General features: G+C 47.0%; 1 protein-coding gene across 1 annotated transcript; it reads left to right on the top strand.

Annotated features, from left to right (window-relative positions):
* The first annotated feature begins 5814 nt into the window (after positions 1-5814).
* On the top strand, positions 5815-9883 carry ALYREF (Aly/REF export factor). Its single transcript, XM_063961213.1, has 6 exons — positions 5815-6191; positions 6438-6569; positions 6929-7076; positions 7151-7214; positions 7397-7574; positions 9655-9883. Exons 1-6 carry the CDS (start codon positions 5946-5948, stop codon positions 9667-9669), a joined length of 783 nt encoding a protein of 260 aa, XP_063817283.1. The 5' UTR covers positions 5815-5945; the 3' UTR covers positions 9670-9883.
* Positions 9884-14488: the final 4605 nt, after the last annotated feature.

Genomic DNA, 14488 nt, shown 5'->3' with positions numbered 1-14488 from the left:
CACACCAAGAGAAGTATTTCTTCCAAATACGGTGGCAATGTTTAAACGTTACCCCCTTCCTGGCTTGGATCATAGTCGGGATAACTTTGTTAGGGATCCCTCTTCTGGCTAGAATCAGCCGTTCAACTTCCATGCTGTCAAACGTAGCCGCGGTAAGTCTTGATAGACAAACGGGCCTTGTTGCAGAAGATCCTCGCGAAGAGGTAGAGGCCACGGATCTTCGAGGAGCATCTCCAGAAGGTCCGCGTACCAGGCCCTTCTTGGCCAGTCCGGAGCAATGAGTATTGCTTGAACCTTTTCCCTTTTTATTCTTTTTAGAATTCTTGGGATCAGAGGAAGTGGAGGAAACACGTGCACCATCTGATAGACCCATGGAGTCGTCAGAGCATCTACCGCCACTGCCTGTGGGTCTCTCGACCTGGAACAATACCGCTTGAGCTTCTTGTTGAGGCGAAAGGCCATCATGTCAATTTGTGGATATCCCCATCGACGTGTCAAGCACCTGAACACTTTCAGGTGAAGACCCCACTCCCCCAGGTGCAGGTTGTGTCTGCTGAGGAAGTCTGCTTCCCAGTTGTCTACTCCCGGAATGAAGACCGCTCACAACACCACAGTGTTTTTTTCTGACCAGAGGAGAATTCTTGACACCTCTGACATTGCTGCCCTGCTTTTCGTTCCACCCTGTCATCTTATGTATGTTACTGTCGTTACATTGTCCGACTGGACCTGAATGGCCTGATTCCGAAGTAGAGATGAAGACTGCAGAAGGGCGTTGTAGATTGCCCTGAGTTCCAGAATGATGATTGGAAGGATGACTTCCTGACTTGACAATCTTCCTTGAAACCGCACCCCCTGGGTGACCGCTCCCCAACCTCTGAGGCTTGCATCAGTGGTTAACAGAATCCAGTTCTGAATTCCGAACCTCCGACCCTCGACGAGATGAGAAGTCTGTAGCCACCACAGAAGGGAAATCCTGGCTTTTGGCGACAGACGGATCCTCTGGGGCATATGAAGATGCAATCTGGACCATTTGTCCAACAGATTGAGCCAGATATGCCCCCACAGTGCCACATGTCTCTACAGTGCCACATATGCCCACATTGCCATGTGACCATAGTGCCAGATATGCCCCCACAGTGCTATGTGCCCACAGTGCCATATATGCCCCCACAGTGACATGTGCTCACAGTGCCACATATGCCCCCACAGTGCCAGATATACTTACTTTAGCTGGCTGGATCCCCGCTGGATCCTGCTCCCGTGCCTGCTCCTGCTTCCCGCCGCTGCTGCTGTCCTGCTGCCACCGGCGCTGACTGGATCAAACCAGATCCAGCAGGCGCACAGGCTCCTCACATCGAATCACCCGCGCAATGCATCATTGAGAACGCTCCGGACTCAGGTGGCAGAGGTGGCAAGTCACACTTGGATCGCCATCTACCGGCGAGAGCTCCGCAATCTACCGGTAGATTGCAGTGATGTGCGGTGGGGTGAGGCAGGTAAGGCAGAGCTTTTCGTGTCATACTAACTTTTGTGCCAGAGTTTTGACTGCGTAAAGTATATGAAAAATACAAAAAACATGTTTGAAATATCTTCTTTGCATTATTCTAATAATTTTTATAGCCAAAACTCTGGAGTAAAAAGTCTATGCCTCACCTGGCTAACTTTTCCACACATCTCTGATCAAAACTCACCAAATTTCCAGGAGTTTATACTGCTGCACCTGTGCATAATGCCCAGATGTACGCTTTGGCTCATATATTGCATGTAAATCTGGCTCTGGTGCTAGTAAGGGCCTCCTGAGCTATTTAGCTCACCGCACGTCCCTGGTAGATTGCGATCAACGTTTTGGCCGCCTCTGCTATAGGACATAACAGAAAAACAGAAAAAAACCATGTCGACCATGTCCATGTCGACTTAATGTCCATGTCAACCTATTTCAGGTGTCGACCTAACCACTGTCGACCAATAGTGGTCGACCTAGTTACTGTCAACTCTATTATCCACACCCGTTCACAATATCTGTTAAGCGCCTTGAGCCCTATTTTGAGACAGAGCAATACAATTATTATTTTTATTATTATTAAGCATTTCATTCCCCTAGAAGATCCCCCTACACTCATACCCCTCACGCCTGGACTACTGCAATGCACCCTCTTCTGCAAAAACACAGTATTGGTGTTATGGCTCTGAATCTCTGGAACTTGCTGCCTCACACAGTCTGAGAGGCCCCACTTCAGAAGTCTTCAAAAGCATAATAAAGACCTAATCATGCTGGCATTTAATTAATTAATTAATTAACCATTACTATGTAATGGTTAGCATTACTGCCTCACAGCACTGAGGTTATGGTTGATTCTATATCGGAGTGGGAGAAGGGACCTTCTGACGTACCTAGGGGAGGAGACACGTCACCAGGGGGAAGAGCTATGGCCTAACAGGGTACCCGAAAAGTACCCTCGCGGGCTCGCTTCGCTCGCCACGCTTCGGACTCGCCACGCTTCGGAATTACTAAAGGTAATCGTTGGTGGCGTGGATAGTAGAGGAACTATCCCGCTGGCCTAGCTCCTCCCCCTTGTGTCGTGACTCCTCCCCCTGACGGAAAAGGTCCCTTAGCCCACTTGGATCTAGCTTCAACCCTGAGGTTATGGGTTCAATTCCCACTATCCACACACCTGGTGGAGTTTGCTTGCGTGGGTTTCCTCTGGGTACTCCGGTATCCTCCCATAATCCCCAAAAATATACTGGTAGGTTAAATGACTCCAAACAGAATTAATCCTAGCGTGAATGTGTGAGCGTGCGATAGGGAAAATAAATTGTAAATTCCACTAGGCTAGGGCAAAGAGTGATGTGAATGGCCAAATATTCTCTATAAAATAACTGCACAATATGGGGCTGATTCAGAGATGGACGCAGCCGCGTATTCAGCGACCGCGTCCATCTGGTCTACGCACACACACTGGTTAGGTTTAGGCTGCAGAATGAGGGTTAGGCTATGTGTCCCACATGTTCTAAGGCTGGCTGAGTTCAAGCCTGCATTTGAGAGAGAGAGAGGGATTGGCGACACTCACAGTCACAACAAATAATCAGAAACGAGTATAGGCAAGAACCTTTTTTGCCAATACTTGATCCCTGCTCTCTCAGTGTTACATTTAGGAAGGCGCTTTAGCCTTTTGAGATAAGTTGCTGTGAATCTCATATGGGTGTGACTTTACTCCCTATGTAAGCTTTGTACATATGTAAATAAAAAACAATCAATACAGATATATACTACACTGCATATGTATAAATAGTTATAAAGTATGCAACGTGTTACCATAGGCGTGCGCACGGGGGGCGCCTGGTGCGCACAGGCACCCCCTAATGTATTGCACCCCCGCACACACGCCGCCTTCTGCTGCTGCTGCCGCTGGCAATTCCTGTTTCTGACGCTGAAGGGAGGAGAGCGCAGCGCGCGTCTCTCCTGCCCCTCACTGAGTCCCCGTCTCCGGCTGTCATTTAAAATGTCTCTCTGCTGTCAGCCAATCAGAGCTCGCGGACCGGCTCTTGATTGGCTGCCGGCCCGTGAGCTTTGATTGGCTGACAGCCAGGGACACAGTAAGTGAGGTGAGGCACAGGAGAGACGCATGGTGCGTTCTCCTCCCCTCAGCATCAGAGACGGGAACTGGCGTCAGCAGAGGAGGGTGAGCACCGCAGGGGGCATTTATGTATCTGGCAGCTTGGTGGCATTTATGTATCTGGCAGCACTGGGGGCATATTATTTGGTCCCCGCTGGGGGCATTTATGTATCTAGCAGCTTGGGGACATTTATGTAACTGGCAGCTTGGGGACATTTATGTATCTGGCAGCATGGGGGCATATATGTATCTGGCAGCACTGGGGGCATATGTATCTGGCAGCACTAGGGGCATATTATCTGGCACCACTGGGGGGATTTATGTATCTGGCAGCTTGGGGGCATATATGTATTTTGCAGCACTGGGGGCATATGTATCTGGCACCGCTGGGGGCATTTGTGTATCTGGCACTGCTGGGGGCATATATATATCTGGCACTGCTGGGGGCATATGTGTATCTGTCACCGCTGGGGGCATATGTGTATCTGGCACCGCTGGGGCCATTTATGTATCTGGCACCGCTGGGGGCATATGTGTATCTGGCACCGCTGGGGGCATTTATGTATCTGGCACCGCTGGGGGCATATGTGTATCTGGCACTATGAGGGTATATGTTTATCTGGTACCACTGGGGGCATATGTGTATCTGGCACTGCTGGGGGCATTTATGTATCTGGCATATATGTATCTGGCACCACTGGGGGCATATGTGTATCTGGCACTATGAGGGCATATGTTTATCTGGCACCACTGGGGGCATATGTGTATATGGCACCACTGATGGCATTGAGTAAGGGGCACCACTGGGGGGCATATATGTGTCTGGCATTACTGGGGGCATATGTGTAAGGGGCACTAGACACAGCATGAAGGGAGGTGAAGGCTAATAGACACAGAGTGCAGGGGGCAGGCTGATAGGCAGAGTGCAGGGTGGGAGGCTGAGAGGCACAGAGTGAAGGGAAGACTGAGAGACACAAGTGAGGCAAATTGGAAGAGATGTGTGACAGGGAGACGCAGGCGGGAGATGAATGTGGATGACAGACAAAGCTGGGAGGGGATGATGGTTGGGGTGAAAGACAACGCAGGTAGGGGAGGTGAGGGTGTGCCTGAGAGACACAGGGAGGAGATGAGGGTATGGCTGAGAGACACAGGGAGGAGATGATGGTGTGGCTGAGAGACACAGGGAGGAGATGATGATGTGGCTGAGAGACACAGGGAGATGATGGTGTTGCTGAGAGACGCAGGGGGTAGGAGGTGACATGAGTCTGGTTGAACCTCTGTGACATTATGATGATCTTCATCTTCTTCTACATCTTTTGGACCATGTAATTTCCTACATGAATAGTGATTAATGATAGAAGATGCCGTCTGCCCAGGGAGGACATTTCTTCAGAGGTTCCCCGTTGTAAGAAACCACCATATACTGTAAGTAAGGTGCATATGAAATGGAAAGGAATGCTCCCAGAGTGATGAGAAACAGGTGGGGTGTCATGTTGACACGCTCACATTTGCAGTGGTCACGCCCCTTGTGGTATGTGATTTATATTGCTTTGAGTGCCAGTAGGTGGTGCTAGACATGCCCAATAGGCGGTGCTAGACACGCCCAGTAGGTGGTGCTAAACACATCCCTGCGACGGTGCACCCCCTAATAAAATGTTCTGCGCACGCCTATGCGTGTTACAGCGGAGAGCAAGCTGTAGGTCTCCTCCAGAGGCGAGTGCGTGCCTGTCTGATCGGTTGATTCTATATCGGAGTGGGAGAAGGGACCTTCTGACGTATCTAGGGGAGGAGACACGTCACCAGGGGGAGGAGCTACGGGCGAACAGGGTACCCGAAAAGAACCCTTGCGGGCTCGCTTCGCTCGCCACGCTTCGCTCGCCACGCTTCGCTCGCCACGCTTCGCTCGCCACGCTTCGGGCTCGTACTAAAGGTAAAAGTTGGTGGCGTGGATAGTAGAGGAACTATCCCGCTGGCCTAGCTCCTCCCTCTTGTGTCGTTGCTCCTCCCCCTTGTGTCGTTGCTCCTCCCCCTGACGGAAAAGGTCCCTTAGCCCACTTGATTCTAGCATCTACCCTGTCGGATCACTCACTGCAGTGTTGTGCCGCTCACTCACTGGGTGTGCGCATGCAATCGCACTGTGCACGTCACCGGCGCTGTTGATACCACCCACAGCATACGTCATATCTCGAACAGGAAGTGACGAGGGCGCTGCGGGGCGGGGCTATATAAACGCGGCTCATTCCATCCTATTCCGTTGTTGTAGTTGTATTGTTAGAGCGGAAGCCGCGCCCGGACACGTGATATCTTAGCACCGGACACTCAACCGCCGCCATGGGGGACAAGATGGACATGTCCCTTGACGATATCATCAAGATGAACCGCACTCAGAGGCCCGCCGGCCGAGGCAGAGGGGGCCGAGGTGCTCGCGGTGGCGTATCCCGTGGAGCTGCCAGTGGGCGCATTGGAGGTGGAGGAGGAGCAGCAGGCGGCGGTGGCGGCCGGGGAGCTGGATGGCCGGCCCGTACAAGGACAATTCTTAGCCGAGGCGGAAGGAACCGGCCCACGCCGTACAGCAGGGTAGGAGTGGCGGGGACAGGGGGCCGACAGGGAGGGCCTGCGGCCTAGCAGTGGTACCGGAGACTGGAGCGGGCCCCGGGAGCCGCGAGATTCGCACGGACCGGACCGATGAGGGGGTGCCCAGCCTGATAAGGTTCGAGCAGCCCCATACGCTCGCTGGCTCCGGTGGGAGGATGCTGCCTGGGCTGTGTGGGTGCCTGTGTGCCCCCGCCCGTCCTCCTCACCGGCCTCTCTTGTGTCTTTCAGCCGAAGCAGCTCCCGGATAAGTGGCAGCATGACCTGTTTGACAGCGGCTTCGGGCCCGGGGCGGGCGTGGAGACCGGAGGAAAGCTGCTGGTGTCTAACCTGGACTTTGGGGTGTCGGATGCCGATATCCAGGTGAGTGCAGGCCCCGTCCTGAGGCGCCATGTTACTGCGCAGCTGTGTGTGGTGGGGAGGGGGCTCTATTATGGGGTTTAAGGCTTCCATTTGGGGCTTACAGTACATGACTAGTGATGTCACGACTCTGATATTGCCACTACCGCTATGCTCACAATTTCTGAATGACGTCTGTACATGAGGGGAGTGCTCACTCATGCTTCTGCAAGTAATGGACTCCATAATGATGAATTTCATGCTCTACAGAGGGTTGTGGCTAATGTTTACCAGAGTTGGGTGGGGAGTTTATACTTATAACCAGGTTATTACAGAAGACTTCATACTGGCTCAATATTCATGCCTGAACCTTCTGGTTTCAGGAGCTTTTTGCTGAATTTGGTACCCTTAAAAAGGCAGCAGTACACTATGACAGATCTGCAAGAAGTTTAGGTACAGCTGATGTGCACTTTGAAAGGAAAGCTGATGCATTAAAAGCAATGAAGCAGTATAATGGAGTACCACTTGATGGTAAGTTTATTTGATTTGGCTTCTCCTGTCCATTATCCCTGGGAATGAAGGATTAATGTTAGTCTGTCTTTTAGGTCGCCCTATGAACATTCAGTTGGTCACATCGCAGATAGAAGCACAGAGGAGACCTGTGCAGAGGTGAGTACCAACCCTTTGGGTGTCACTCATCAGCATATTGGCCTAATCTCGCTTAAAACATATATATATATATATATATATATATATATATATATATATATATATATATATATATATATATATATATATATATATATAATTTTTTTTTTTTTTTTTTTTTTTTTTCCCCCCCCCCCCCCAAGTTTAACCAGAGGTGGCATGACACGGCCGCGTGGTCAGGCAGGCTTTGGTGCTGGTGGAGGAAACAGACGAGGGGCTAGGGGTGGAAATCGGGGAAGAGGTCGGGGAGCTCCAAGAAATACAAAGCAACAGTTATCGGCAGAAGAGCTAGATGCCCAGCTTGATGCCTACAATGCTAGGGTAAGTACACAAGGATGTCAGAGGTTTTTGTCTTAATTTGAAGTGGTGTGTGAGTTCTAGTGAATTGCTACGCTGCTTGCATTGTATGATAATGGAACCTGTGGTGAAACCTCCTTGGGTGGAATTGATTAGCATATTAGTGTCCAAGCTAGGCTGTTTTAGCCCTATCCTGTATGATTTTTAAAGAGTAAATTGCACGCTGCTATACTACCTACCCTGTGCCTTCTGCAGTGTCCACGTGTGGGAAAAGTTGTGGTTGCTGATCACCGCTGGGTGAATAGATGCTGTGCGCATGGCATCTATTCAGTGAGGGGAAGGATAGGGGGCAAGCTAGGCACACCCACAGAAATGACTGGGCCATGCCCCCTCTTCCAGTGCGCACATTTGGTGTGCACAAATGCCTGGACCGCATCATAAAATTATCTCCAACTGTTACATGTGCATGAACCTACCATTGATTAATACATAATTTAATAGGGGTACATTGATGCACAAGCTGTAAACATAGCTATAACAATATATTTAGGAAATAAAACTATGGTCTACCTGAATCAGATGAATATGGTAGATTGCTACTCACTAGTGGTACAAGTGGATATCTTAACTAGTGCTGTGATGCTAGTTGTGGGATAACGGCAGTGCGCCTGGCACTTATGTCAGTAAACATACTGCAGCAAGTGTTGTATGCAAAGCTGTCAGTTTAAGAGCTCGGAGCACTTAAGCTGGGTACAAACTGATGTGTGTCCCAGCCTGCAGTGCGATGTAACAATACAGCTCGCGCTGTACACACTGAACAGCTTGTTTTGTTACAACATACTTGTAACTACATGCTGTCACTACAATATATTCAAATGTGTCTGAATTATATCGTACTGTCTTCTATTGTGTACCCAGCTTTATCTTGGGAGCTACACTGCCTCGCTGTGAATGAAACTTACCATTCAGGGGGGTATCCAATTGTCTGGTGTTTTGGCGGGTGAAAACGGCAGGATGTCTCGATAAATGACAGAAGGTCCTTATTGTGGTGTTCTATTATAGGCTGTTTTCATCGGGTGAAAGCTGACCCACATTTGTGTGGTAACACATGGGATCGGGACCCATGTGTTATCGTTGCTTCGGCAGCCTGAGACACCAGAGCCTTAAGTGCTGGCATTGGAGGAGGTGCTTGCCGCATCTGGGACAATAGGATGGGTGTAGTATGGCTGACCGCCGGTCAGCTTACAGACGCCGGGATCTCTGCAGCATATAGACGCCGGAATCCCGGCGGGGAGGGTCGAGTGCAGCAAGCCCCTTGCGGGCTCGGTGGCGACCTACGGTCACCACTGGTTCTATTCCCACTCTGGGTGTCGTGGACACCCATGAGTGGAAATAGTCCCTGTTGGTCGGCATGCCGACCATCGGGATAGTGGGGGTCGGTATGCTGGAGGAGGTCATGTGACCGTCTGTCTCCTGAACGTCTGTCACATGAATACCACCCCAATAGGATAGCCACCAGCAATACACTTGCTATGCTATCACAAAACTCACTCTTCTCCTCATTACGAATTGTCTGTATAGGGTTAACTTGCCTTTAAACTGGCATCTGTGGTAGTATAACTGTACTGTAAATTGCTCTCTGACATTTTATTTCTGAATAGTGTTCATACTGGTAATTAGCCCTATGAAAGTGCATCCCTTTAACTGAATGTCTCTACCAGGAATGGGTCATAAATTGTGGGCTGGAGGGGTTGTATCAAAGTTGTAGTACAAAAGCAGCAATAAATTCTCCACTAGACAAAAAATATAAAGACTATGCACGTCAAAATGTCATGAAGCTGCCACAGACAAGTGACAAACATGAAAGCAGAATGCCTTGTACAGTTGCTATACTTGCGGCGGTGGTGGTCTAGTTTCCTAACTGGTATGGCCTTGATGCCTGTCTCTCTGGCTTGGAACAGGTTTTGTCCCTGGTCATTTAGGCTTTGGAATGTCTTGTGTTGCTGCAGCTGTTCAATAGTACTAGCAAGTGATACTGTAACAGCTGTTCAGTGTGCTGCCTTACCCTGGTGTCTTATTCTCCTCCTTTCTTTCCTTTTCACAGATGGATACTAGCTAATTCCCACTCGTGTTCCTGTGCTGTTTTGGTTCCGAAAGTCCTTTCTACACTTTTATTTCGAATAGGTTTTAAACTCATGTAAAGTTGCAGAATTTTGTTTTACGCCTTTTTTATTTTATTTGTTTATCCCCAATTTATTTTCTGAGGAATTTTACTGCGTGTCATGGGCAGGGTGATCTTTAACTTCTAATAAAAAAAAAAAAAGTTTGTTATATTCTTGGCTGGACATTGCACATCATGTGCTTCTTGAAGTTGTTTTGGAAACTAAGGGGGGTGTTCTCTCTATGCCAATGTAAAATGCTCTTTTTATGATATTGATCTGTCAAGAGGCAGGCACAATAAGTATTGTAACTATTAAATACCATTGTGTCTGCATTGCTTAGTTTGTCTTTTAATCTGTAGTAACTGATCAGCTTCTAAGTGTACATATTTAGTGGTTAGATGGAAGCAACTTTACTTCCATCTTTTTTTTTTTTTTTTTTAAAGAATTTATTAGACAAATGATGGCTAGAAGCTGGTTGCTATGGGCAACTTCTGCATGTCCTCTTCAAAAGGTTCAAGAAGCCTCCCTTACTGTGTAACTCTGAAGAGTTTTAAAATAGTAATGCTTTATTTCCTCATGGGCTTCAGTTTCACTCTGCTATCTCTGTGGTAAGAAGAGATGTAATGGGAAAATATATTCAAGTCCCCTAAAGAGTGGTTACTATGGGCAACCTCAATCAGCTTTTATCTGGCATCTATAAAGTACATTGTATAAATGATTGGTAAGGGCATTTTCCCACTTCGCCACTCCTTTTTTTAGTATGCTCAATACATCTCTTAAGAGTTTTGGCTTTTCAGAGCAGAATGGTGATCGGTAAAGCTGCTTTCAAGCACCCATAACTATTTTGCAGTAAGAAGTGGGCAGGTTCGAAAACTATTTCAATCTAGTATTGGAGCACTGTTAAGATTCATTTTATTGAATACCTTTGCTGTTCCTATGATCATATTATATGGCTTATACTATTATCCCAGCATATCACATCATTAGTATGTTTATACAGGTGTAGCCATAATACTTTTTGCTGCGATGTGGCATGCTGCAACACTGCCTGCTGCATGGAATACTGGGTTGCTACTATTGGCAGTCGGCAATCGCTCTTAGTTCCTGATGGAATTAATGGAGCAATTGCAGGCTGCAAATGGTCACTGCACAGTGCAGCATGATTGGCTACATCTGTGGTTGAAGTGGTAAACCATATACTTAATAATGTAGCTGTAAAAGATGATTAATGTAAAAGAATGTCTAATCATGTTGTGTTCATCTGTGTGGATGATTGGTATAGTTATTACAGCCATATTCTTAGTATTGGGTTGCTTTACTTCACCTCCTAAGAGGTGCTCAGTATTTCACTGGCATGTTAATATATTCCTGTATGTTTTTTTTTTTTTTTTCTTCTGTCTTGGCTGGTACTGTTAGTCTTTGATTAGAAGGCCACTCAATAACAGGCTGTGGTATGTAAATCGCTTGTAATTATTGTAGCACTTAAACTAAAATATGGGTAGAGTTGCAATGTTACAACTACATGATTGTGAGAATTTGGCTGTTGTAGCAGTGGTATATGCAGCTGTGTGTTAAGTATCCTGGACATGGCCCCCAATAAGTGACATTTAGAACTGGTCAGTGATGGAAATCTATAGAACTGCTTCCAGGCGCACTGATTTAATTTGTATGCTTCAATGATAACATCTTCAACACCAAAGGTTCCAATATTTGTGAAGGCTTGCTCTATACAAAAATCAGAATTAAACTTTGTAAAGGTGTTGCGGAGATACACGGAAGCTGGCTTATACATGTCAACCATTGTGCCTAATAGGTAGGGACTAATAAAACATGATGCTGCTTCATCATAACATGGTGTACACTGAATACAATTGTTAGGCCAGCTATCAGTAGAATCTAATGTATGCTGCTAGTCAAACAGTGAGTGAACTATGATATTGTAAAAGAATGTACAAGTGCTATCAGAGCAGCATGCGCTAAAGCTGACCATAATTGATGTTTATTAGCATGTGTACAGCCTAGTTCAATATATTTATTTTGTGGATTGTTATTGAGTGTGCTCATAATAATGTTTGTTCAATCCTGAAATGTCTTAATGAATCGTATTGGCACATTGCTTATAATTTAAAAAACCGTTCTAAAACTAGTTACAAGGCCTCTCCATTAAATCATGATGTCATGGCTTACTGCCATGTTTAGCAGACTCTCTGGAGCTTTATGACTAATTAAAGATGGTCTTAAAGAAGCACACTAACGATCTGTATCAGAAAGGCTTGACTTGATCTGTGGCCTTGGCTTGGACTACTGCGTTCTATCGCTTCACATGTACAGAGCATCCCTGATTGGTTCCTGATCTCTGTACTGCTGCTGGTACTGTTGCTGAGAACTTGCCGTCTACTGTACATGATTGACCTGCCTATGCAGTAAGACCTATACTAAAGAAGCAGACATCACTTCACCTGCTACATTTTCCACTCTGCACTGAATCATGTGGCTTTTGCTTGGGAAGTGAGATGTCTGATTTTAAGAGACCATGGACTGTTAAACTTTCCAATGGGTTTCCCAAACTGTACTTAAGGCAACCTAACTGTACAGGTTAAGAATAGCCTTAAAACATGGGATGGTTAGGTGGGGTACACAAGAAAAATGTGTATATACTACCTGACAATAGGACTGATATAGCGTGGCTGTATGACTGATATTGTGGAACATCCCATATACACCTTTGTGGTAGTATATCTGATGTGCACCTCATCAGATGGGATGTTGCGTGCACAATGATGGCTGATATATAGTTCTGATTTATATTGGACCAATGCAGTGGTTCTTTCTCAAACTGTCCTCTGCACCATGAACAGTTCATTTTTCTCTTCTATCCTAGAGGATATTGGGGTTCCATTTAGTACCATGGGGTATAGACTGGTCCACGAGGAGGCATGGGCATTTTAAGAATTTGATAGTGTGGGCTGGCTCCTCCCTCTTTGCCCCACCAACCAGACTCTGTTCAGAAAATGTGCCCAAAGGAGCCAGTCACTCTTATGGAAGCTCCTGAAGTGTCTGCATTTATTTTATGTTATTTTCAGGCATGGCTAGTTAACACCAGCCTGCCTGCTTTGGGAAGTGGGCTTAATGGTCCCCATTCCCCGCTGACAGAACACTGAGCTCCTGAGGGAACTATTTGCAAGCACCACCATGGCAACCCGGTAAGCGGGTCGCTGACCATTACGGTGGCATGAGAGTACGGTGATGCACGGCTTCTAACCGGGGTGGAATGCGACTTCAGACACAGTACACAGCTGCGTCTCAGTACACTGTAACCACACTGGCAAAAAGGCCTTAAAACTGTTTTTTAAGCACCAGATTACCTTAGCCAGTATAAAAAAAAAAAGCGGGAACACTGTGCCATTGATGGGATGAGGAGATCCAGCAGCTCACCAGCACCATTTTCCTTCTGCAGTGGACACCTGGCTATCTGTACATGTATGCATTCTCCTTCTGGGGAAAATGGTGGCCTCTTACGAGGCTTTTCAGTACGGCAGGTTTCATGCAAGACCCTTCCAGCTCGATCTGTTGGTCAAATGGCCCGGATCACACATTTACATGCACCAGAGGATCCATCTGTTGCCAATTCGAGGGCTGACTGTTTTGGATTCTGCTAACCACAGATGCAAGGCTCAGAGGTTGGTTAGCAGTCACCCATGGGGTGCAGTTTCAAGGAAGATGGTCAAGGTCTTCCTTCCAATCAACATTCTAGAACTCGGGGCTATATACAACGCCCTTCTGCAGGCCTCATATCTTGTTCAAGATCGGGCCGTTCAGTCAGACAATGGGATGTACATAAACCGACAGGGCCTAACGAAAAGCAGAGCAGTAATGTCTGAGGTATCAATAATTCTCAAAGAGAAAAAACAGAAGACTGCTTCTACAGCGCCTCAATTGCAGGAGGCTAATAATCAAATTACCCTGATACATGCGCGGCTGAAAAACACTGGGTGTTTGGTTGGAGAATATAGAAACAGACAAAATCAGCTGCGCAAAGTATCAGGGAAAGGACAGTACAATTTTAGGAGAACCGATGTATGTATATAAATTGATTTATTAATGAAAAAGCATAAAATAGCAGTAAAAGATGACATAAATTTGTTGGATATAAAAAGGCACACCTTGACTAAGTTTATCCGTTTAAACAGACACCAAATTGTGTCGGTTCTCTATATGGAAGTCCACAAAAGGAAATAAAGTCCAGCTGTTTGTTGGAAAGCAATAGATGGTAATAGCCATAATGTTAATACTGGAAGTGAATGATCAGTGCAGTAGACATCCCATAATAATAAATTGGGGGAGTGATCCAGTGTTATTTATTGTTCAATTACCTCTCCTTAGGTGGGCTGGTCCAAAGCCGAGCGTCCTCGGCGATGTGTCCTTCAATGCCCACTGTGCGAATGCCGCAGGGGAGAGGGAGCCGTGGATTCACTGTAAAGTGTATGCCGTGTGCTGGTTTATCCGGCTGACGGGGAGCCGTATGTTGATACGGGCGGCTCGAGAATTCAGATCCGCGGCTATTCTGGGATCTCTGTGGAGATGAAGGATGGCTTGCGGGGAGAACAAACCCGCTAATGCTTTCAAATCGGATACCTCGGCAGGTGTGCAGACAGGAGGCGTGGCCTAACTAGTTTCGTCACGTGACCCGTGACTTTCTCAAAGGAATATACCAGCCTCAATCTGGATCCACTTTTAAAGCAGGATAATTAGTTAATTATGTACAGGTGTAAACAT

Source organism: Pseudophryne corroboree, chromosome 3 (genome assembly GCF_028390025.1).
Source record: "Pseudophryne corroboree isolate aPseCor3 chromosome 3, aPseCor3.hap2, whole genome shotgun sequence".
Taxonomy (NCBI): domain Eukaryota; kingdom Metazoa; phylum Chordata; class Amphibia; order Anura; family Myobatrachidae; genus Pseudophryne; species Pseudophryne corroboree.
The sequence above is the reverse complement of the archived record's forward strand: the minus strand, read 5'-3'. Positions and strand labels throughout refer to the sequence as shown.